This window comes from Onychostoma macrolepis, chromosome 04, assembly GCF_012432095.1.
Source record: "Onychostoma macrolepis isolate SWU-2019 chromosome 04, ASM1243209v1, whole genome shotgun sequence".
NCBI classification, from domain to species: domain Eukaryota; kingdom Metazoa; phylum Chordata; class Actinopteri; order Cypriniformes; family Cyprinidae; genus Onychostoma; species Onychostoma macrolepis.
The window spans coordinates 15,376,986-15,398,282 of NC_081158.1; the positions used below are offsets into that span (position 1 = coordinate 15,376,986).

The following is a 21,297-nucleotide window of genomic DNA, read 5'->3' on the forward strand; positions in this document are numbered from 1 at the left end:
TCCTTACACAAACAAGGCTCAAAAACGTAGCAAGGAGATCAGTAAAATAATTCATGTCACATCAGGGGTTCACATACGTTTTCTACGTTGTTTGCGCTTTGATCTGAACGAAAACAATGTATCTGCGTGGCGCAGCTGACACAGAACAGCATACGCTGTTTACGTTCAGTGGATACTCTCCAAAATGGGGCTACAGGTTGACGCAGAGGAGACAAATTGTTGAATAAAGCCTTTTTATTTTTGCGCACAAAAAATATTCTCGTAGCTTTGAAAAATTACGGTTGAACTCCTGATGTCACATGGATTATTTTACTGATCTCCTTGCTACGTTTCTGAGCCTTGATCGTGTAAGGATCCTTGCTGTCTATGGGAGGGTCAGAGAGCTCTCGGAATGCATCAAAAATATCTTAATTTGTGTTCCAAAGATGAACGAATGTCTTACAGGTTTGGAACAACATGAGGGTGAGAATTTTCAATTTTGGGTGAACTATACCTTTAAGATGACTGAAATAATATCATAACAAATACCAGTTTGCAGCAAGACTGTTTTTGTTCAGCTAAAATATCTGGAAGCTACTGACACTGGAAGCCTTGCAGGTTAAAAATGGCTCCGCCTACTCTTTTGCTAATAAATAAGGTGGATGTTAATTCTATTATAGTAACTAAATCTATTGTTGTCCATGTTATTTTATTTAAACAATATTTATTAGTTGATGAATTCAGCAGCTGGTAGTTAACTTTTTATTTTATGAAGAAATTATGTTCATTATCTATTTTAAAAATTAAAAAGCCATACAATACCTGTTTCTTAACTCACAGCCATAGCAAAATCCTGTTTGGTAGCTGCCAGTGGCAGTGTTAGAATTTATTAATGTTAGCTCAGTCAACAACTTGGCCTGCTTTGAATTCATCAAAACTTTATAAAATATTGTATGTCCAAAGAAATCAGTTAAATACCTCCTAATCAAAGAAACTATCACAGCAGATAGAGAAAGATCTTTTCTGAGTGTATGTGGAATAAGTGTCACTTTGGCTTATACAGTATGTGACAGGTGTTTCTGGTGTCCCCTACCCTGCGGTCTTTCATATAGATCATTACAGTTTAATAATAAAAACTTAGCTTGTTCTGCATGATACATTCATGCTATGGATTACTCAAAAATGTGTTAGTAAGTAAATGTTTGTATCACAGCTCTTATCAAATCTAACGAATGGGCAGCAGTCAACATGAAAACCATGTGTAAAACACGATTAAAGCCGTGCAATTTATATTGACATGATCATATTAACACACTGTGTCTATGCCAAATATGAAATGATGGACCAAACATAATGATTTATAATTCATAAATGAATTGCTCTGGGTCTGTGTTTCTGCAATATTTGACACAATTGATATAATGTAATTGAAAAATAAGACTGTATGACTGTATTGCAAAAGCTTGTATAAACTATATTGTAGGCCTGCTACAAAAATTTAATTTTGAGAACTTTGAGTGATGACTCAAATGAATCAGCGATTTAATTAATTTAAATAAACTATCCATTAAAATGAATCAATGCCAACAATTACTGCTCTGTCTGTCCTATTTTTAAACAGTAGTAATGTCCAATATAGATGCAGAGAACACATGCTTATTTATCAAAACTAGCTTGTAAATGAAATGAGAGAGTTAAAAAAAATGGCAATGTGAAGAAATTATTATGAAGCATCTTGCTTTCACATGGAAGACCTCAAAGCAGCAGAGTTTTTTTGATGCACAGAGACAACAAAATTATTTACTGGACGCTGGACATTCATTTGACATGATGCAGATATTCATACAGTATGCAGGTAAAGTCAGGATTTCAGGAGTAGAAATGGATACATTTGTGCTCATGAACAAACCTGAATGAAATAATTACTTATTTAAATAGGGACATTATACATAATATACACATTTCATCTAGAAAAATCTACTGTCGTACAATCATCTCTCAAGTATCATCATTAGCATATAAACCCTATCACATTGCAACTTCCCACATTTTAGCTACTAAAATCTATTTATAGATTTTAACTTCTTAGGCCTATATATCTCTATCATTCGAAAGCAGGGGAAATACATTTCAATCTATTATTTATTTTGTTGGTAACACTTTACAATAAGGTTCATTAGTTAACATTAGTTAACAACATTAGTAAACATGAACTAAGAATGAACAATACTTCTACAACATTTATTAATCTTGGTTAATGTTAATTTCAGCATTTACTAATGCATTATTAAAATCACAAGTTGTGTTTGTTAACATTAGTTAATGCACTGTGAACTAACATGAACAAACAATGAACAACTGTATTTTCATTAACTAACATTAAAAAAGATTAATAAATAGTGTAATAAATGCATTGTTCATTGTTTGTTCATGTTAGTTAATACATTAACTAATGTTAATAAATGACACCTTATTGTAAAGTGTTACCATTTTGTTTTGGGGCATGTTGAAATTAGTTTTTACTTGCCAGCTTTACATCACTGTAATTCTTCTTGACTTTTTGGATTGAATGATTGCCCAAAACCAGAATGGACAAAGTCAGGACAACACACATCCGACAGTAATGTGGGGAAACACGACAAGCTGTATGCTCGAGCTGTTTCCAGAAATAAGGCTTGTGAACTGCTTCACGTAACTCAACACAGTGAGGTATATGCACAGTAAAACAGCCAATCAGGACAGTGAGGTAGATGCTTTCAGTGATGGGTGATTATGAAACTATATCAATAATCATAAAAGAAATAAAGACACAAACCTGCAGCAACCTTTGCGTTTCAGTGTTTGTACTGCATGAACAATTACAAGAGGAAATCATGACAGAATTTCTACATGTATACACATTTCCTTTTCACTGTAGGCAAAATAAACAGAGTGGAAAAAAAGAAAGAAAACTCAAAATGATTTAGCAAAATTTTAAAAAACTAGAAAAATAACCTTTCACCAGTTTAACCGATTCCATTTTTATATAAAACCTATGATACTTTAAAAAAATAGATATTTAACAATGTTAACCTCAACAGTCAAGTAATTTGTTGTCATTGATAGTTGTTCCCACTTAATATGACTACTGAGTTTGTTGAAAATAATAATAAATTAACATAATAATCAAGATTTATTCCATGTCCAACTTTCCATGCATGCCATAATATGTTTTGGTATAGCACATGATCTGTAACATTTAAACGTGACATACTGCTGGTCTGAAAACATATTCACGTGTACATACACACACACACACACCTGTCCCAGTAGCATGTTGTTTTGGGGGCAGATAAACATCAAGATGCATCTCACAAATTGTTTGTGCATGTACTCTGTGATTTCAAGTAAATAGTTTCTACCTCAGGGCGCTTCAAAGCATCTTCTTTATCTTCACCACGTTGTCCTCATTTCCTCATGGTTAGATTCCAGATTTGACAATATGATTCCTTTTGAGACACATTGTGCATAATTCCTTTGATAGGAACAAGTGAATGTGGTTTAAATTAAGTTTGTTTTGTCCCACGTAGTGCTGCTCTGGTGAAGGTTAATATTGTCCTTGACAATATTGTGCTGCATGTATATGCAGATCTGAAGGACAGTTAGTCCATTTTCATGACTGTACCTGTAAACAAAAAGAGAACAGAACTCTTACCCATTGCATATTAAAAGTGATGTTTTCTGTATCCATAAATACAAATATGACTATTACAAACCCATATATAATCCTCATAAATATTAACAGTCAGTGACCAATGTTATTTAGATGGACTGCTGTTCTACACTGCATCACTACCACAGAGCAGTCAGTTTGTCATCAGCGTGGCATAGCACATGATGTTCAAATGCAGGTGGTAGTGCAGCTTGAATAGAAAAATAAATAAATAATGTATAAATGAATAATGTATAAATAAATAATAACATGTTAAATCTAAATCTTCTGCATGATGATTTTTTGATAATTACATTTTTACAAAAATGTAAACACTTAGCCACATTTGATTATCGTCAAATATATGATGTTACAACTAACTGTACACTTTCAGCAATAGCGGCACTGAGTGTGAAACTACTGGCAGTAACAGCACCAGCAGTAATAAAACCTACAGTAAAACCATCAACAGTAACACCAATACTGAACAGCAACACCATCAACAGTAACACCACCACTAACAGTAATGTCACTGTTACTGATGCCATTGACAGTAGCCACTGGTAGTAACACCATTGACATTAACACTACCGATCATAACAGCACTGACAGTATCACCATCAGCAGTAACGGCACCACAAGTAACACCATCAACAGAACCACCATCAGTAGTAATGCCACCATTGACAGTAACACCATCAACAGGAACTCCACTGACAGTGACACCACCAACAGTAACACCATCGACAGTAACACCACTGACAGTGACACCACCAACAGTAACACCATCAACAGTAACACCACTGACAGTGACACCATCAACTGTAACAGCACCACCAGTGACAGCATCGACAGAACCACCATCAGTAGTAATGCCACCATTGACAGTAACACCATCAACAGGAACTCCACTGACAGTGACACCACCAACAGTAACACCATCGACAGTAACACCACTGACAGTGACACCACCAACAGTAACACCATCAACAGTAACACCACTGACAGTGACACCATCAACTGTAACACCACCAACAGTAACACCATTGACAGAACCACCATCAGTAGTAATGCCACCATTGACAGTAACACCATCAACAGAAACTCCACTGACAGTGACACCACCAACAGTAACACCATCGACAGTAACACCACTGACAGTGACACCACCGACAGTAACACCATCAACAGTAACACCACTGACAGTGACACCATCAACTGTAACAGCACTGGCAGTAACGTCATTGACAGTAACACCACCAACAGTAACACCATTGACAGAACCACCATCAGTAGTAATGCCACCATTGACAGTAACACCATCAACAGGAACTCCACTGACAGTAACACCACCAACAGTAACAGCACTGGCAGTAAGTCCACTGAAAGTAACATTTACATTTACATTTAGTCATTTTGCAGACGCTTTTATCCAAAGCGACTTACAATTTGGGGAACACATGAAGCGATTCATCTTGAAGAGGCAATCCGACAAAGGAAGTGCTTGTAACACCAAGTCTCAGGCATTGTTTAAATAAGTACAAGCTAGCAAGGGAAGGAATAAGTAAGGAGAAAGATTTTTTTTTTTTTTTATTTATGTGTAGGTTGAGGTTGTAAGTCAAGTAGTGTCGAAAGAGATGAGTTTTCAGCTGTTGCTTGAAGATTGACAGGGATCCAGTACTCCGAATATGGGTGGGAAGATCATTCCACCAGCCAGGAATGGTGAACGAGAATGTTCTGGAGAGTGATTTTGAGCCTCTTTGTGATGGTACCACGAGGCGTCGCTCACTAGCAGATCTCAGACTTCTGGAGGGGATGTAGATTCTTAATAGTGAGTGCATGTAGGCGGGTGCTGAGCCTGTGGTTGTTCTATGAGCAAGCATCAGTGTCTTGAACTTGATGTGAGCTGCGATTGGTAGCCAATGCAATGAGATAAAGAGAGGTGTAACATGGGCTCTTTTGGGTTCCTTGAAGACCAGTCGTGCCGCCGCATTCTGAATCATTTGTAGAGGTTTGACTGTGTTTGATGGAAGTCCAGCCAGAAGAGCATTGCAGTAGTCCAGCCTAGAAATGACAAGGGCCTGGACAAGAAGTTGTGCAGCATGCTCCGTCAGAAAGGGCCTGATCTTTCTGATGTTGTGTAGTGCAAACCTGCAAGATCGAGCAGTCTTTGCAATGTGGTCTTTGAAGGTCAGCTGGTCATCAAAGATTACACCAAGATTTCTGACCGAAGTTGATGGGGTAATTGTTGATGAACCTAACTGGATCGTGATGTCATGCTGTAGAGTTGGAGCGGCAGGAAAGACAAGAAGCTCAGTCTTTGCCAGGTTGAGCTGGAGGTGATGTTCTTTCATCCATGCCGAGATGTCTGCCAGGCAACCAGAGATCCTTGCAGCTACCGTTGGATCATCTGGTTGAAAAGAGAGATAGAGCTGTGTGTCATCAGCATAGCAGTGGTAGGAGAATCCATGTGCCTGTATGATGGGACCCAGTGATGTAGTGTATGTGGAGAAGAGGAGGGGTCCAAGAACCGATCCCTGAGGAACCCCAGTGACCAGTGTGTGTGCTTTGGATACCTCCCCTCCCCAGGCCACCCTGAAAGACCTACCAGTGAGATAGGATTCAAACCAGCGAAGTGGAATTCCAGCGATGCCCAGTGATGAGAGAGTGGAGAGGAGTATCTGATGATTGACAGTGTCAAACGCGGCAGATAGATCCAGCAGAATGAGGACTGATGATTTGGAATGGGCTTTTGCAATTCGCAGGGCTTCAGTGACCGAGAGAAGTGCAGTCTCAGTTGAATGGCCACTCCTGAAACCTGACTGTTTAGCGTCCAGTTTGTTGTTCTGTGAAAGAAACAATGAGACCTGGTTGAAGACAACACGTTCAAGTGTTTTCGCTATGAATGGAAGGAGAGAGACAGGTCTATAGTTTTCTATAAGAGAAGTGTTTAATGTAGGTTTTTTGAGCAGTGGGGTTACCCGAGCCTGCTTGAACGCAGTGGGGAAGATGCCTGTGAGGAGGGATGTGTTGATGATGTGTGTGAGTGTCGGTAAGAGCGTGGGAGAGATTGCTTGCAGAAGGTGCGAGGGGATTGGGTCAAGAGGACATGTTGTAGGATGGTTGGAGAGGAGAAGTTTGGATACTTCAGCCTCCGTCAGGGGACAGAAGGAGAAAATGGGAGGTTTAGCAGTGGATGTGGTTGGTTGGGGGTCCTGTGTGCGTGGAGGTGAGAACTGATCACTGATCGATCTAGTTTTGTCTGCTACTTTTTTTACAAAGTCATCAGCTGTAATAGAAGTGGTGGGAGGTGGTGGAGGGGGACAGAGGAGAGAATGAAATGTTCTGAAGAGATTACGCATGTCTGGAGCGCTGTTGATCTTGTTGTGGAAATGTGAGGATTTGGCAGTGTGGACATCAGCAGAGAAAGATGAGAGCAGAGACTGATACCTACTCAGGTCCGACGGGTTGTTTGATTTGTGCCATTTTCTCTCTGCCGCTCTGAGTTTAGTCCGATGTTCACGAAGAACATCAGATAACCAGGGGTTAGAAGGGGCAGTCCGTGCTGACGTAGAGGAGAGAGGACAAATGTCGTCTAGACAAGAAGTTAAGGTAGAGCATAAAGTTTCAGTAGCTGCGTTTACATCCAGAGATGAGAAATGGGTAGGTGAGGGAAGGGAGGAGGATACTACAGAGGAAAGATGGGAAGGAGAAAGGGAGCGCAGGTTTCGTCTAAAAGTAACCGGTAGGGGGGTTGGTGGCACACGGGTAGCAAAATGTAGTGTAAATGTAATGAAGAAATGGTCCGAGATATGTAGCGGTTGTACCAGAATGTTATCTGCAGTACAATTGCGTGTGTAAATTAAATCAAGTTGGTTGCCTGATTTGTGCGTGCTAGTAGTGGTAAGGCGATTGAGATCAAATGAAGCTAGGAGCGAGTGGAAGTCTGTAGCATAAGGCTTGTCTAGGTGAATGTTGAAATCACCAAAGACTAAGAGTGGAATGCCATCCTCCACAAAAGAGGACAACAACCCGTCCAGCTCCTCTAGGAAGGTGGCTAGAATTTGTCCAGGGGGACGGTAGATTACCACAATCTGGAGTTTTATCGGAGCTGATACAGTAATGGCATGACATTCAAATGAGTTGTAATTGCAAAGGGTAGAGTGGGTTGAGTATTTCCAATTGTGTGAAACGAGCAGGCCAGTACCCCACCCCGACCAACTTGACGCCAAGTATGAGAGAAAGAGAAATTAGTAGAGAGAGCAGCTGGGGTTGCTGAGTCTTCTGGACGAATCCAGGTCTCAGTCAAGCCCAAGATGCTGAGAGTGGATTTTAAAGAAAAGGCAGAAATGAAGTCAGCTTTGTTGACGGCTGACTGACAATTCCAGAGACCCACAGAGAAAGCCAGAGGTGTAGTGGAAGATGTAGAGATAGGGCGTAGGTTAGCAGTATTACGTTGCCGTCTGCGAGTGATGTTAGAGCGTGGCTGAGAGAGAACCGGAATGTTTTGGAGACACATGATAGAGGTAGAAGGAAAGAGGATAGGAGAGCAGAGTGAGGAAGGAAAAAAAGATACTCAAGTGTGTAGCTCGGTGTCGTTGCTCGGTTCAAGTCGCACAGGAAAAAGTCGCAGGTCTTTACACTCCTCAGTCTTCACACGAGGAGGCTGAACACACCTCAAACAAATACACAGTCTAGAGTGAAAAAAAGCTGTGGTCGCTTTTAATTAGCACAACCACCAGCCAATCGCAGGGCAATGGCTCAAATCGAAACTAACACTTCGCACTTAAGTGCAGGAAAGGAGTTTAAGCTAAAGGGCAGTTATTATAATGATCAGTAAGTGCAATCAAAAATATAAACCACAACGAAAAAGCAGAATAGAAATAGGTAGGAAACGAACTATTCTTTCCTAGCAGCAAGGAATTAATTTAAACAACAGAGCTAAGAATGAGTATTAAAACACTTACGCACTGCCGTCTGTCTCTTCTGGTGACTAATCGCCTTCCCCCACCAGTAGTAATGGTAACACCACCAACATCGACAGTAAGATATTGACAGTAATGCGACTGGCTGTATCGTAATAAACAACAACATCCAAATTGGCCCTTTAAAATTTAGAATTATTTAAAACAAAATTGTAGCTGTCACTCAGTCTTTAGATGTTACCCAAGGTTTTTTTTTTTTTTTTTATTATTACTTTCCACTGCTGTCACCTGATGGAGTTCTGCTTCTTTGTCACTGTCACCTATTGGCTTGTTTAGTTGGGGCAAGTAATATTACCAATTTAACTGCACTGACACTGTCAGATGAGAATATAATTCTAAACTGAATTGAGCTGGATAATGACACTAACTTTACATCATCAAAACAGTTATTGAAATGAATTGGGGAACACTTTATTTCGATAGTTTACTTTAAACATTCTACTAACAGTAAGTAACTTTGCAATTACATGTCAACTAGCAGTCATTAGAGTATTAGTAGACTGTCTGCTTAATATCTTCTAACATTTTATTTTGATGGGTCCACAACATAGAACATACTGACTATGAGAAACTTTGCAAGTATATGCCAGCGTATTCTACTAACCCTAAACTTAACCTAACAGTCTACTCTGAGAGTCAGTAGACATGTAGTTGCAAATTAATGAGAATTCACAAGTTCTCCTGCCCATTCAGCCCTGCCAGGTAATGGTAAAATGAACTTAGCTTGCTGTCCATGAAGTAATCATTAATCATTGCGAAACCCGAGGCTCGGCTTGAGCTCTGAGTAAGAAACCCCCCAAAAAAGGCTTATAAAGGACAGCAAGCTCGTCATCGACTGGAGAAATAAAGAATTTTGATTGTTCCCTCAAAAAACTTATTTAATGCATTAAGGAGAAAAAATGCTCCTGCGGGAGCGATGGGGAAAACTTTGCTATGGCGAAGAGGAAAGCTTAACAAAAGAAAGATTGCACAGATACTATTTAAACTAAACTGAGCTAGACAATGACATCTCTGAATTCAATAATGAAATGCCTTTAACTGAAAATTGAGTGTTTAATCTTATCATTATACATTACTGACACTCTATCCTCCAATTTGATACTGTTAAGTGCTTTGACACAATCTGTATTGTTAAAAGCGCTATATAAATAAAGGTGACTTGACTTGACTTGAAAGAAATCGCTGCTGATGGGTAAAAGTTAGTGAGGATTTGTCACTACTGCAGTAGTGACTAAGGAATATTGCAGGGTTTGAAGGACGACTCACTGCTGCGGCAATGAGCTGTTAGATATCAGGGTAGGAAAGCCACTGCTGCGACAGTGGAAAGATTGAATAAATTCAGAAAAGAAAGAAAAACTCACTGCTGCGGTGAAGTGGTTAAAATTTTGCGGGAGAGAAAGTCTCTGCTGTGGCAGAGAAATAGCCAAATGGCAAATGGTTAACAGCCAGTGCAATCGTTGCTGGGAGGATTTGACAAAGGAATCAACATCAACAGAATCAACTCTTTGATTAAAATATTGTAGGATGGGAAAGGCACTGCTGCAGCAGTGGAAAAGTTGATTAAGGTTAAGAAGAGAAATAAAAATTTCACTGCTGCGGTAGTGAAAAGGTTAGAAGTTTGCAGGAGAGAAAGTCGCTGCTGCGGCAACGGGAGGTTGGCAAGCCGACGGTCCTGGCCGTATGACTGAGGGATTTATGATTGGGAGACAGGGAATTCCCTGCTTTGAGACATTGGGCTAGGTGAGGCAATGGGAGCTAGAGGGCGGGGAAAGGGGAATCCCTGCTACTTCTGCGAAACGAAAGTAATTTGTTGTTTAATGAAAGACAGGTGCGAGGTGGCTGGATTATTGAATGAGAGATTGGTGTGCTTGTCTGATTTGGAAAAGGTTTGATCTGATTTATGAATGGAAGGCGTTCAAAGACCACTGGCCTAAGCTCTTTATTTGGATTTCGGGGAGACCGTTTTGGGCAGCTGAAGTTGTGTCACCTATGCAAAAGGAATGACTGGAGTAATGGTTCGCTGAAATGCCTGATTTAGTCAGGACTGATTTGAGGTGTTTTTGAAACCAATGTCTGGAGATGGGCCTATTGTTGTCGTATACGAAAAGGGTGGGAGACTGAATTTGAGAACGTTTGTGAGCTAGAAGAGGGCAACGGATTGGTAAGGCTGGAGGGGGGTGGGTAAGTTAAAAATGAAAATTGGATGGCCGTGCATTAACTGATCTTTAAAGTAACACGTTTTGTTACGTTTGATGTTAAAGCGAATTGTGTCGTTGTCCAGTATTTGGAGGTTGGAGAAGGCCGGATGGATCCTGGGATTGAATTTGGAATTGCAGGTGAAATCGGACCATCTGAGAAAACCGAAGAAAGTGAGGATGAAAAGGGTTGAGTAATCTGGCTGTGTTTTCGGAGTGGTAACCTGAAGGAAGGGTGAGTAAGCAATTGCTTAATATTTCGTGGGTGATAGGCAAGCGAGAATCTAGATGGTGGGGTTGGGATTTTTCAATACCTTTTAAAAGCAGGGAGAGTTGAGGGTTGTTGATGGCGGCTGAAAATTAATTTATGGAAAAAGTGGATACCACTAAGATATGTTTTTATGGAGCTGGGTTGGATCTGTTTGAAGTGGTGGAGAAAAGTTGCAAAAGAAGTTGTGAGAGAGAAGTCAGGAAATTGAAGCTTGAGGTGAGAATGGAAGGTTTTGAAACAGTTCCAAGCCGTCCAGTATGAGCTGAGTGTTCTTGGTGAAACGACTTGGAGGATGAGATGGATGGATAAGTCGTGAAGATGCAGGAGAGGGTGGTTTACTGGAATGTCAGGTCCGAATAAGGAGGCACTGGTGTGAGTGACTGGTCTGCCTGAGGAGCCAATGATCTGAATTTCTGAATCTGAAATCAAAACGGGAAAGAGAGTCAGCAACTGAGTTTTTACAACCTGGTATATGGACTGCTTTAATTATGAACTGGTTGCAGGCAGAATTCCAGATCAAACGTCTTAGAAAAGGCACGATTTCCGTGGAACTGGATCTACCTTTATTTATGCAGTGGACTGCTGCTGAGTTGTCGCAATGGAAGAGGATGCTTTTAGAAGCCCATTCTTTCCCCCATAATGTCGCGGCGATGACGATTGGATAGAGCTCGAATAGAGCGGAGGAGATGGGCGGTTTCAAATTTAGGAGTTCGGGAGGCCATGTGGAAGCGAACCAGCGACCTTGGAAATACCCCCCGAATCCAACTGAGGGGGCTGCGTCAGTAAATAGGTGCATGTCGTTGGCTAGCGCAACGTGGGCGTTGTAGAAAAAGGTGAGGCCGTTGCATTGATTAAGGAATGAATGAATGAATGAATGAATGAGGCATTTATATAGCGCTTTCATGTGTATTGCAATACACCCAAAGCGCTTTACAATTATGTGGGGGGGGGGTCTCTCCTCAACCACCACCAGTGTGCAGCATCCACTTGGATGATGCGACGGCAGCCACAGGACAACGGCGCCAGTGCGCTCACCACACACCAGCTACAGGTGGAGAGGAGAGAGTGTCGTAGAGCCAATCAAGTGGATGGGGATTATTGGGAAGCCATGATTGACAAGGGCCAGTGGAGGGAATTTGGCCAGGACACCGGAACACTGGAACAAAAGCCAGAGATTTAGATCTGATCTACACAATTCATTCAGGGTGACTAAATCGTTTAAGCCGGAGACAGAGGATGCTAGAGAGAGAAGGTGGGAGATAAAAGGGTGGGCCTTGGGGCACGAATCTCATAGAGAAATTTAGGTGGCCTAGCAGGGAAAGAAGGTCACATTTGGAAATTCTTGTGGCCGAAGTATGGTTATTAATTACGTTGGAAATTCTGTTGATTTTCTCTTTAGGGAGCGAGGCTTAGAATTTGACTGAATCGAGGCGAATTCCGAGGAACTCGAGGGAGGTGGCGGGTCCCTCAGTTTTCTCGGATGCAATTGGAATGCCTAGTTCAGAGAAAACTCTTTGAACTGTGCTGAGGTGGGTGGCCGGAGGTTAATGTCTGGGTGATACAAAGAGGAAATAGGTAGGGGATGTTGTAATTGTTAGCAAGAAACGGTCGTGTAGAGAGTATAGGATGGAGGATGGGCTGGAGTAACGTTAGAGGGAGGAAGGCTGATAGGGGGAAAAGACGAGGCAGGCACCGTTTGCGGAGGCAGCCTCATGTTGGGTTCTGTGCTCGTAGAAGGAAAGAAAGAAGTAGATGAGGAAATATAAGGGGGATGCAGACAAGAGACCGGAGTGGGACCCGATTGCGGAGGCAGCCTCACGCTGGGGGGCACTCCGGAGATAGTTGCAAAAGAAGTAGGAGGAGGAAGGACAGGAGTGGGATTTTGTGAGGAATGGGCAAGACTGAGCAAATCTGAGGTGGGTAAAAGGTGGGCTTGGACAGGAGGAACAATGGTGTGGGCAAGGGCAAAGGTGGGAGCTTGGGAGCGTGTTTGAGGGGCTAAGTTGTCCTGTGAAAGCAAAGGGCTTAAGACCGTGGCCGCAAGATTGTTTTGGGGGGCGGGGATTACAGCTGCGGGGGCGGGCGCAGGTGCAAGTGCAGGTGCTGCGGCCGGTGAGGAAACGCTGGTAGAGACCGAGGCTGTCTCGGCCTCCATGTTGAAAGAGGCTAGCCTAGCTCTTTTAGACGGTCGACTGGAAGCCTTTTGAGGGTGGGTGGGAGGTACAGTTGGTGTATTCTCTCCAGATAGTGACTTCGTGTAAAGAGCGTACAACTGTACTTTGGTTTGTCTATGAGAAAAATTAATGTTTGCGGAGGCAAAAGCATGCCGCAATCCTTTCCCGTCCCGTCCGACACAATGGACAGTTAAAGTTCCTTGTCAGAGGTGAACAGCTGAAGCTCATCAGGGTGGGACATGTTTCACAGAATAGGGCGGGGCCACTATGCTGGAAGAATAGTCGCTTGGACGGAACAATGACTGCTGCTTATATACGGTTGAAACGATGATTGGCAGGACTGGATGATTAAGCTCCTCCCGAATCTGCGTTGTGAACTTCATTTAGTTGACATGTAGTTGACATGTAGTTACAAAGTTACTTATAGTTATTAGAATGTCTAAAGTGGACTATCGAAATAAAGTGTAACCATGAAGGGAAACAACATTGAACTAAATTGATAAATTGAGCTGAATAATGACACTAGTGCCTTCTTAAAGCTGCTTTACAGCTGAAATTAAATGTTTAATATAACGGATGAATTTTACAATATTAACACTGTTATAGTTTCCTGTTTATTAATGTGATACAGCTTTGAAAGAATCTGTATTGTATAATACAGCTACATAAACATCATGACACTGATTGGCTAATGGCACTCTATCCTTTTGGTGCTATTACATTGCAGTAACACTACTAATATTTAAAAATGATTGACAATTGATTTTTATTGTAAATTGTTAAACACAATTTTATTTATTTAACTTTTTAGTTATTTCAATTTCTGACAAAGATTGTTTATACAACATTATACAAATATACAACAGGCTTTTTTGCTTATTTTATTACTTTTTTAAACTGTAAATTTAGTCAGTTTTTTAAACTGACACTTAGCATACAGTTTGATTGGCGGTATGGTTCTTTTCTGGGCACTCCCTGCTCATCCATGCAGCCTGTCATGTATGAGCAGGGAGAGCAGCAATAATAACCCCAGGAGTTGGGGATGGAGGAGGGTAATTTGCTCCTGAGCAAGCAAAAAGCTGCTGAATAATACTGAATAGAGCTTATATAGGAATGTCGTGATAGGTGTTGTATTCCTATAGGTAGATGTGATCAGCTGATGCAAGCTTGACTCACGTGACCTGCCAGAACTAACGCTATACGCTTAATTTGTCTCTGATTATGAAGCACTGACATATTTTCATGCTCCAAAACATTAATTAAATTACATTAAATTAAATATTTAAAAGAATAATTACATGTATTAATTAAATAAAAAGTCATACTGCTTTGTAATGACATAAGGATGAGTAAATGAACTATCCCTTTAAGCAGTCTAACCGAATCAGTTTAAGAATTTGAATCATTCAGAGGAAACCCTAACTAGACTGTCTTAGGAATATCAACACTGTGCTACCGTGCAACCGTGTAAATAGCACCCCTGTGAAAGCCAGAGCTAAAGCCATGCAGTTTCATTTTCACTGCACCAACAACTGCAACAAGCCACAAAGTCACACTGACCTATTCAACACCTGTGAGCTGTAACACAAGCCAATAGCACGAGTGCCACAAATGACAACAGCATTATGCAGTCACTCTTATTGTGTCTTGCTCGCCATATTTTCCAACAGAAAAAAAAACTTGTCAGTGCGTATTCAGATCCTTAGACAGAGTATTAAGGGACAATATTCCTGGGCCACGAGGAGGTATATGAGAGTCACACGATGGCCACTGATCAACTGTAAGTGCCAAAGGTTCCTGGATTATGAAAGTATCCACAGCTTGAAATAACATGACCTTTGCTGAAGTGAACATGGCAATCAAGTGTGTATATGTATGTGTGTGTGTGTGAGTGAAATCTATAACACACAATACAATATGATGTCAGGGGTCTTTATACATCAGTCTTATTTCTGCTTTTTTTCCCCATGTGACCAGACCAGCATTCCCTCATAAAACATTAAACACACATGGTCAATGCAACACAACAGTGTTAAAGTGGGTCAGGAAATACCCCCACTCTCTCCTCATGTAACCTGGCACAGCAGTCCAACAGCTGCCGTGGACTGACCCTGGGTTAAGAATATGTATTTAATATAAGATCTATTTATTAATCAACATTATTTATGCTGTGCAGTGCTCTGTTAATGGAACTAGTTTAAGGATTCTGTAATTGGATTGATACATGAGAATGTACTTTTGGTTGTTCCCCAATGAATTCAGTGACTATTTATGATAACTGACAGATTTCAGCCAGTACAGTTATATATATATTACATATTCAAGATGAAATTTTAGCAATTTATTCTGCATTATCTTACTATACATTGTTACATAATATAGTAACAGTTCCTCTTAATTTGTTACTCTGAAAGAGTTATGTCAAAGTACAGCTATTAAATGTACATTTTATTTTGAAGAACAGTCACTGTTCAATATTATATTGTCATGATTTTTTTATAGATAATGTGGTAAAAATAAATAATACCTTAAACATTATTGTACACTGACTCAATTAAATTATAAATACTGGCTTTACAGATCTACAGAAAGGATATTGACAAAGTGATAAATCAGACACATACCGCCCCCTAGTGTACACAAACAACACAGAAAGAAAGTATACAATTTTAACTTGTAGTGTTGGTTTAGAATGAAATATTCCTAGTTTTGTAATCTGCATACCACAAGTCTTATCTCATATACTTTTACTCTTTAAACGACTATATTTATAAACATAGACATAGTCATATTGCTGTGTAATTTAATTCAATCGTGTGCTTGTTCCCTACATGAAAACAGGAATTAATAACAGTGTATATTATATTTCCTAAACTTAATACCCTGCAAACCATTACATTAAAAGGTTTTTAAATTATATTTCCTCTTTTTGTGTATACATATTTCGATTTACATATTTACTAAACTTCTTTGGACAAATATTTTAGGATTTATTAGGAGTGAAATTTGTGATTAGTGTGCATTGTATTGGATGAATGTGGTGCTGGGTTTGTTGATTATTTTTCATCTAAAAAAAAAGCACACTTTTATGTAACAAGTCTGATCCTTTTCAATATCTCATATCATTTAAACTGTCCATGAACAAAAAACAAACAAAACAAAAAAACTTATCTTCGCTTTGTGTGTGTGCGCGCGTGCGTGCTAAGATACTTTACAACAAATTCACAGTTATGTTTTCAGGGATGTGCAGTGTTACATACCTCTTCCTGTCTGAACTCTTCTTGTTAATGTGAAAATCCAATTAAAGGAGCAGAGAGTTTAAAAACAAACAAACAACAAACAAACAAAAAAAAACTTGATGATGTGGTGTGTCCGGAAATCTGTGCAGTTATTTCCATTTTCAGTTAGTCCATTTCTGACATTGCAGGCGTTGATTCTCCTAGTCCAGCCAATGGGAAGATGAATTTTTCCTTTCTCACAGTGACGTCATAATGAATCCCTTTTTGTGCTGAATTCATGATCCTCTCTTGATGCTGTTGCAGAGCAGAAATGAAGACACTTCTCCATTTTTTACGGATATGGGCTATATGGTGTTATATTGTTACTTTGTATTCACATTTGATATATTGGATAAGCCTCTGTTGGCTCTTTTAGTTTAACTAGGCCTAATAAGAATGTAAACCTGCCTACCTGAGGGTTGATGGTTTTTTTCATTTAACTGAATTCATGAATGTACCTTGTTTTAAAATAAAAGCACCAGAAGCCATCTTTCATGTGAATAAATTAAGGGAACAATAATAGCCCAATGTCACCAGAACCGTCTGGAAAGTTGCTATGGAAACACATTTAGTATCCTAAAGACTGCAGTTTCCACCTTTGTCCACTAGATAACGCTAGTGTATTTTAAAAAGAACTCGTGTCCAGATTTGAGCGCACTTTGTTGAAATCGAGCCTCTCCTCATTCATCCCCTACACATCTGTTGATAATATGAAGAAATGAAGAAGCTTCATGTTGTCTATCCCTGAACTGCTTCTACATAGTTCGAATAATGTTATCATGTAATTTTAAGATGCCATAACCTTTCAATGCTAATTCAGTGCCACTGATATTATGACAAACTGAAAATGCAGTGTGTTCCTAAAATTAACAATCACAAAGCTGGTTTGCTGATCGTCCTCAAAAAAGCACGGAGATATGTATTTCTCAAATTTCCAAATTTAACGTTACACATTATTGTAATAATAATATTTTAAATAAGCTGGGGCAAGCCGTTTTTTCCCCAAATGACCTTGCAGTTGAACTGCCCTCTCTAGAAAAACATAAATAAATAACAAAAAAGTTACATATATTGGTCCTACTATTTCTTTCAAATTAGCGATTTGTATGTAAACGTCTGTTTCGCACTGTCACCAAATTTCTGAAAAAACTAACAGATCACGCGCCAACGAATTTGTGGACTAAGTTTAGTATACGAATAAAGTGCTACACGTGGATTTAATTGGGCTTGCTTATATATTAACATACGTTCTATTTAATTCTCTTTTTATTTTTGCGCCTATATAACTACGTCTCGCGCTTCGATCTACTATCACAACAATGGAAGACAGTTTAGAAAACAATCGCACATCACGTCATAGTAAAATCCACGGTAGTCGTTTCCAAATGAAGTGTTGTTCCTCACAGATCTACTCAAGCCAGCGCGAGGGATGAGGATGTACTCACAGAGAAAGGTGCGCTTCTTTGGGTTTATAATTGTTGGCGTTCTACATTCATACATCAGTAAGCTTCCCTGTGTATGCTTTATGGGGGCTGCAGTTGGTGTACTTGACTGAATCTCCATCCTCTGAATCCAAATAGTCTGATTTAGAAAGGGACGCTTTGCTGTCACTCCTTTTAAATTCACCAAACGAGGTTTGCTGCTGGCCACATGTTACATGCGTGTACTGCATCTGCTCCTCGTGCTCGGTCTCCCTGTGATAGAAGTAATTGAAATTGGACACAATGACGGGCACTGGAAGCGCAATGGTGAGCACACCAGCGATGGCACATAAAGAGCCCACTATTTTGCCACCGATGGTGACTGGGCACATGTCCCCGTAGCCCACAGTTGTCATGGAAACCACTGCCCACCAGAAGGCATCGGGGATGCTGCTGAACCCCGAGTCGGGGTCGTCTGTCTCGGCGAAATACACGGCGCTGGAGAACAGTATAACCCCAATGAAAAGGAAGAATATGAGGAGACCCAGTTCCCGCATGCTCGCCTGCAGGGTCTTGCCCAAGATCTGAAGCCCCTTCGAGTGTCTGGAAAGCTTGAAAATGCGGAACACCCGCACCAAGCGAATGACCCTCAGGATGGCCAGAGACATCGCCTGCTGGCCGTTGCCCTGATGCTCGGCCAACTCCAGACCCAAGGTGATGAAGTAGGGAATAATAGCCACGATGTCGATTGTGTTCATGATATTCTTGAAGAAGGCGGGCTTGCTTGGGCACGCGAGAAACCTCACGAGCAATTCAAAGGAGAACCAGATTATACAAAGGGTCTCCACAATAAAGAAGGGGTCTGTGAACGGATTGGGCTTCTTTGAACTAGCAGTTCCATTGAATGTGAGGTGCTCCTCGTACATTTTCCCGTCCTCCCTAAACTCTGGTAAAGTCTCCAAGCAAAAGATGACAATTGATATCAAAATTACGAGCACCGAGACTATTGCGATGCCCCTCGCGGGTCCAGAGCTCTCGGGGTACTCAAACAGCAGCCAGACCTGTCTCTGAAACTCGTTTTCGGGCAAAGGTCGCTCTTCCTCCTTGATGAAACCCTCGTCCTCCTTAAAATTCTCAATGACTTCTTCTCCTAACTCGTAGAATTTGATCTCCTCCATAAAGATGTCCACAGGAACATTGACGGGTCTCCTCAGCCTGCCTCCAGACTGATAGTAGTAGAGAATGGCATCAAAGCTCGGTCGGTTCCTGTCAAAGAAGTACTCGTTCCTCAGAGGGTCGAAGAAGCGCATTCTTTTCCTGGGGTCACCGAGTAAGGTGGCAGGGAATTGCGCCAGTGTTTTTAGTTGGGTTTCGAAGCGCAACCCGGAGATGTTGATAACCACCCGCTCGCAACACTCCTGGTCTGCCCGTTCAGGGTCGTAAACATCTTGGGACAGGGCTGCCAATGCCACAGTCTCATCGAGGTTCTCCCCGGGCACCACAGTCATGTTTGTCCCCTCAAAAGGGCGAGTCGTTTTCGCGCCCCGCTTCTCGCGCTGTTCGTGGAAGATAGTCAGAGCACTTGTAGAGCGGCGCGTGTCGCGTCACTTCGCGCGCATTTTCCTCACGGAGGTTTCTCCACATTCCCTCCCCAAGCTGATGCTGGCAGTCTGGTCGATTGGCTGTCACATTCACAGCATTTTAAGCAGCAGTGTCCTCCCTCACTCTCTCGCTTTCTCCAAGCTCTATGGCAAGCCATTGTAACATTTATTCCTTTAAACAACAAACTAAATGTTACAGGTGCTTTTTCATGAGTCTAATATTCCAATATTCTAATATGTAGTATTCAATTTCACTAGTTGCTAACTATTCCAGATGTGGATTAATGAATATTTTTTGGAGTAGCTCCACTTACGTTGACTTAAAAATATTTTACAATAAATAAATAAATATCCCTTTAAAAAAAAAAAAGATAGGTTGCTCCAAACACTTTAAAAGGATTTTTTTTTAAAAGAAAGAAAAAAAATGATTGGTGTCATGTGTTCATTATTATGTTGTTGCATGCTGTGAATCAATAATATTCAATAACTGCAAAACTCATTTAATCTGAAAAGGTTAACAGTGCATTCCCTTAATTGTAAACACAAATAGACACAATTATAAAACTGTGTAAAAAATTTACAGTAACTGAGAATTAGGATACAAACACACACTATCTGCAGTGGCGCCTCCGGAGTACAAATTTGTACACGGACATTGACGAAACACTACATTAAAAATAAATATAATAAACTTGTATTATGTATACCGTAGAATTCGCTCTCAACCCCTCCCCCTCTTTACCTGCGTTGCGGTGAGAGACTTTGCGCGCTTACACTATCGAAGCATACTGCAGCACATGGTCTGTTCAAGTTCGAGAGAAGCAATCAAAGCGAGAGAGGAAACTTACAAGTAAAACTTAGTTTTCGTGTGTTATATAAAACTTAGTTTATTCTGTCAAACTCACATAATACAATACTGTTTGGCTATAGATTCTGCGTCACTAAGGCATTAATTAGGAACTGAATCTATTGCTGTTGCTCACATGTCGAACACTTTAAGTTTTTATTAGATTAATATTACTCGGGGCTCTACAGTGCCACCATTTCAGTTGCATTTGAGACTGAAAACTAGGTTACTGCGTGCGACTATGAAAAAAATATTTAGGAGAAACGTGAGACTGACCCAGTCAGCATATTTGAGTTTGCGCTGAGCTTCAAAGGTTTCTAACGTACTCATAACGTGTTTGGCTGCGTTGAGTAATGTAGCCTATCACTTACAGACGTATCCACTCATTATAACAAACAACACGAAGACAGACTATAAATTAGAGATTCACTGTGCAGTGTAAGGAGCTGATTATAATAGTTTTGTGAGATCGCAAACTAAGATGAGTTGACAGCTTTTAATGATTATTAAGGGAGTTTGCAAATGTGATTGATTTAATACAACAGTTCATTAAACAAGAAGTTAATATTAATTTAAGTGACTTATATTTTCTGACTACAACAGTATTGCCTTATTTTGCTCTATTTCGTCAACGAAAATAATTTCCGACAAAGTAACAGCTGAGCCGCTGCTGCAATTTAATTGCACTCTCAGCCTCATTATACGAGCCACTTGTGTGTTCTTCGGTGCCACCTCTGTACAAATTTATTCCTTAAATACTGATTTCAATTGATTGATAACTTATTCTTATTATACTTTTCATTCTGTTGTTTTAGTTATAAATGTTAAAAAGCTTATATTGATAAATAAAAGATG

The 21,297-nt window shown here is 40.4% G+C and overlaps 1 protein-coding gene across 1 annotated transcript; it reads right to left on the reverse strand.

Annotated features, from left to right (window-relative positions):
• Nucleotides 1-454: 454 nt before the first annotated feature.
• Nucleotides 455-19,655, reverse strand: LOC131539479 (shaker-related potassium channel tsha2). The gene is made up of 2 exons (XM_058774083.1): nt 16,556-19,655; nt 455-3,643 (listed from the first exon to the last, which is right to left on the reverse strand). The coding sequence occupies exon 1, from the start codon at nt 19,500-19,502 to the stop codon at nt 18,066-18,068; it is 1,437 nt and encodes a 478-aa protein (XP_058630066.1). The 5' UTR covers nt 19,503-19,655; the 3' UTR covers nt 455-3,643; nt 16,556-18,065.
• Between the last annotated feature and the right edge of the window lie 1,642 nt (nt 19,656-21,297).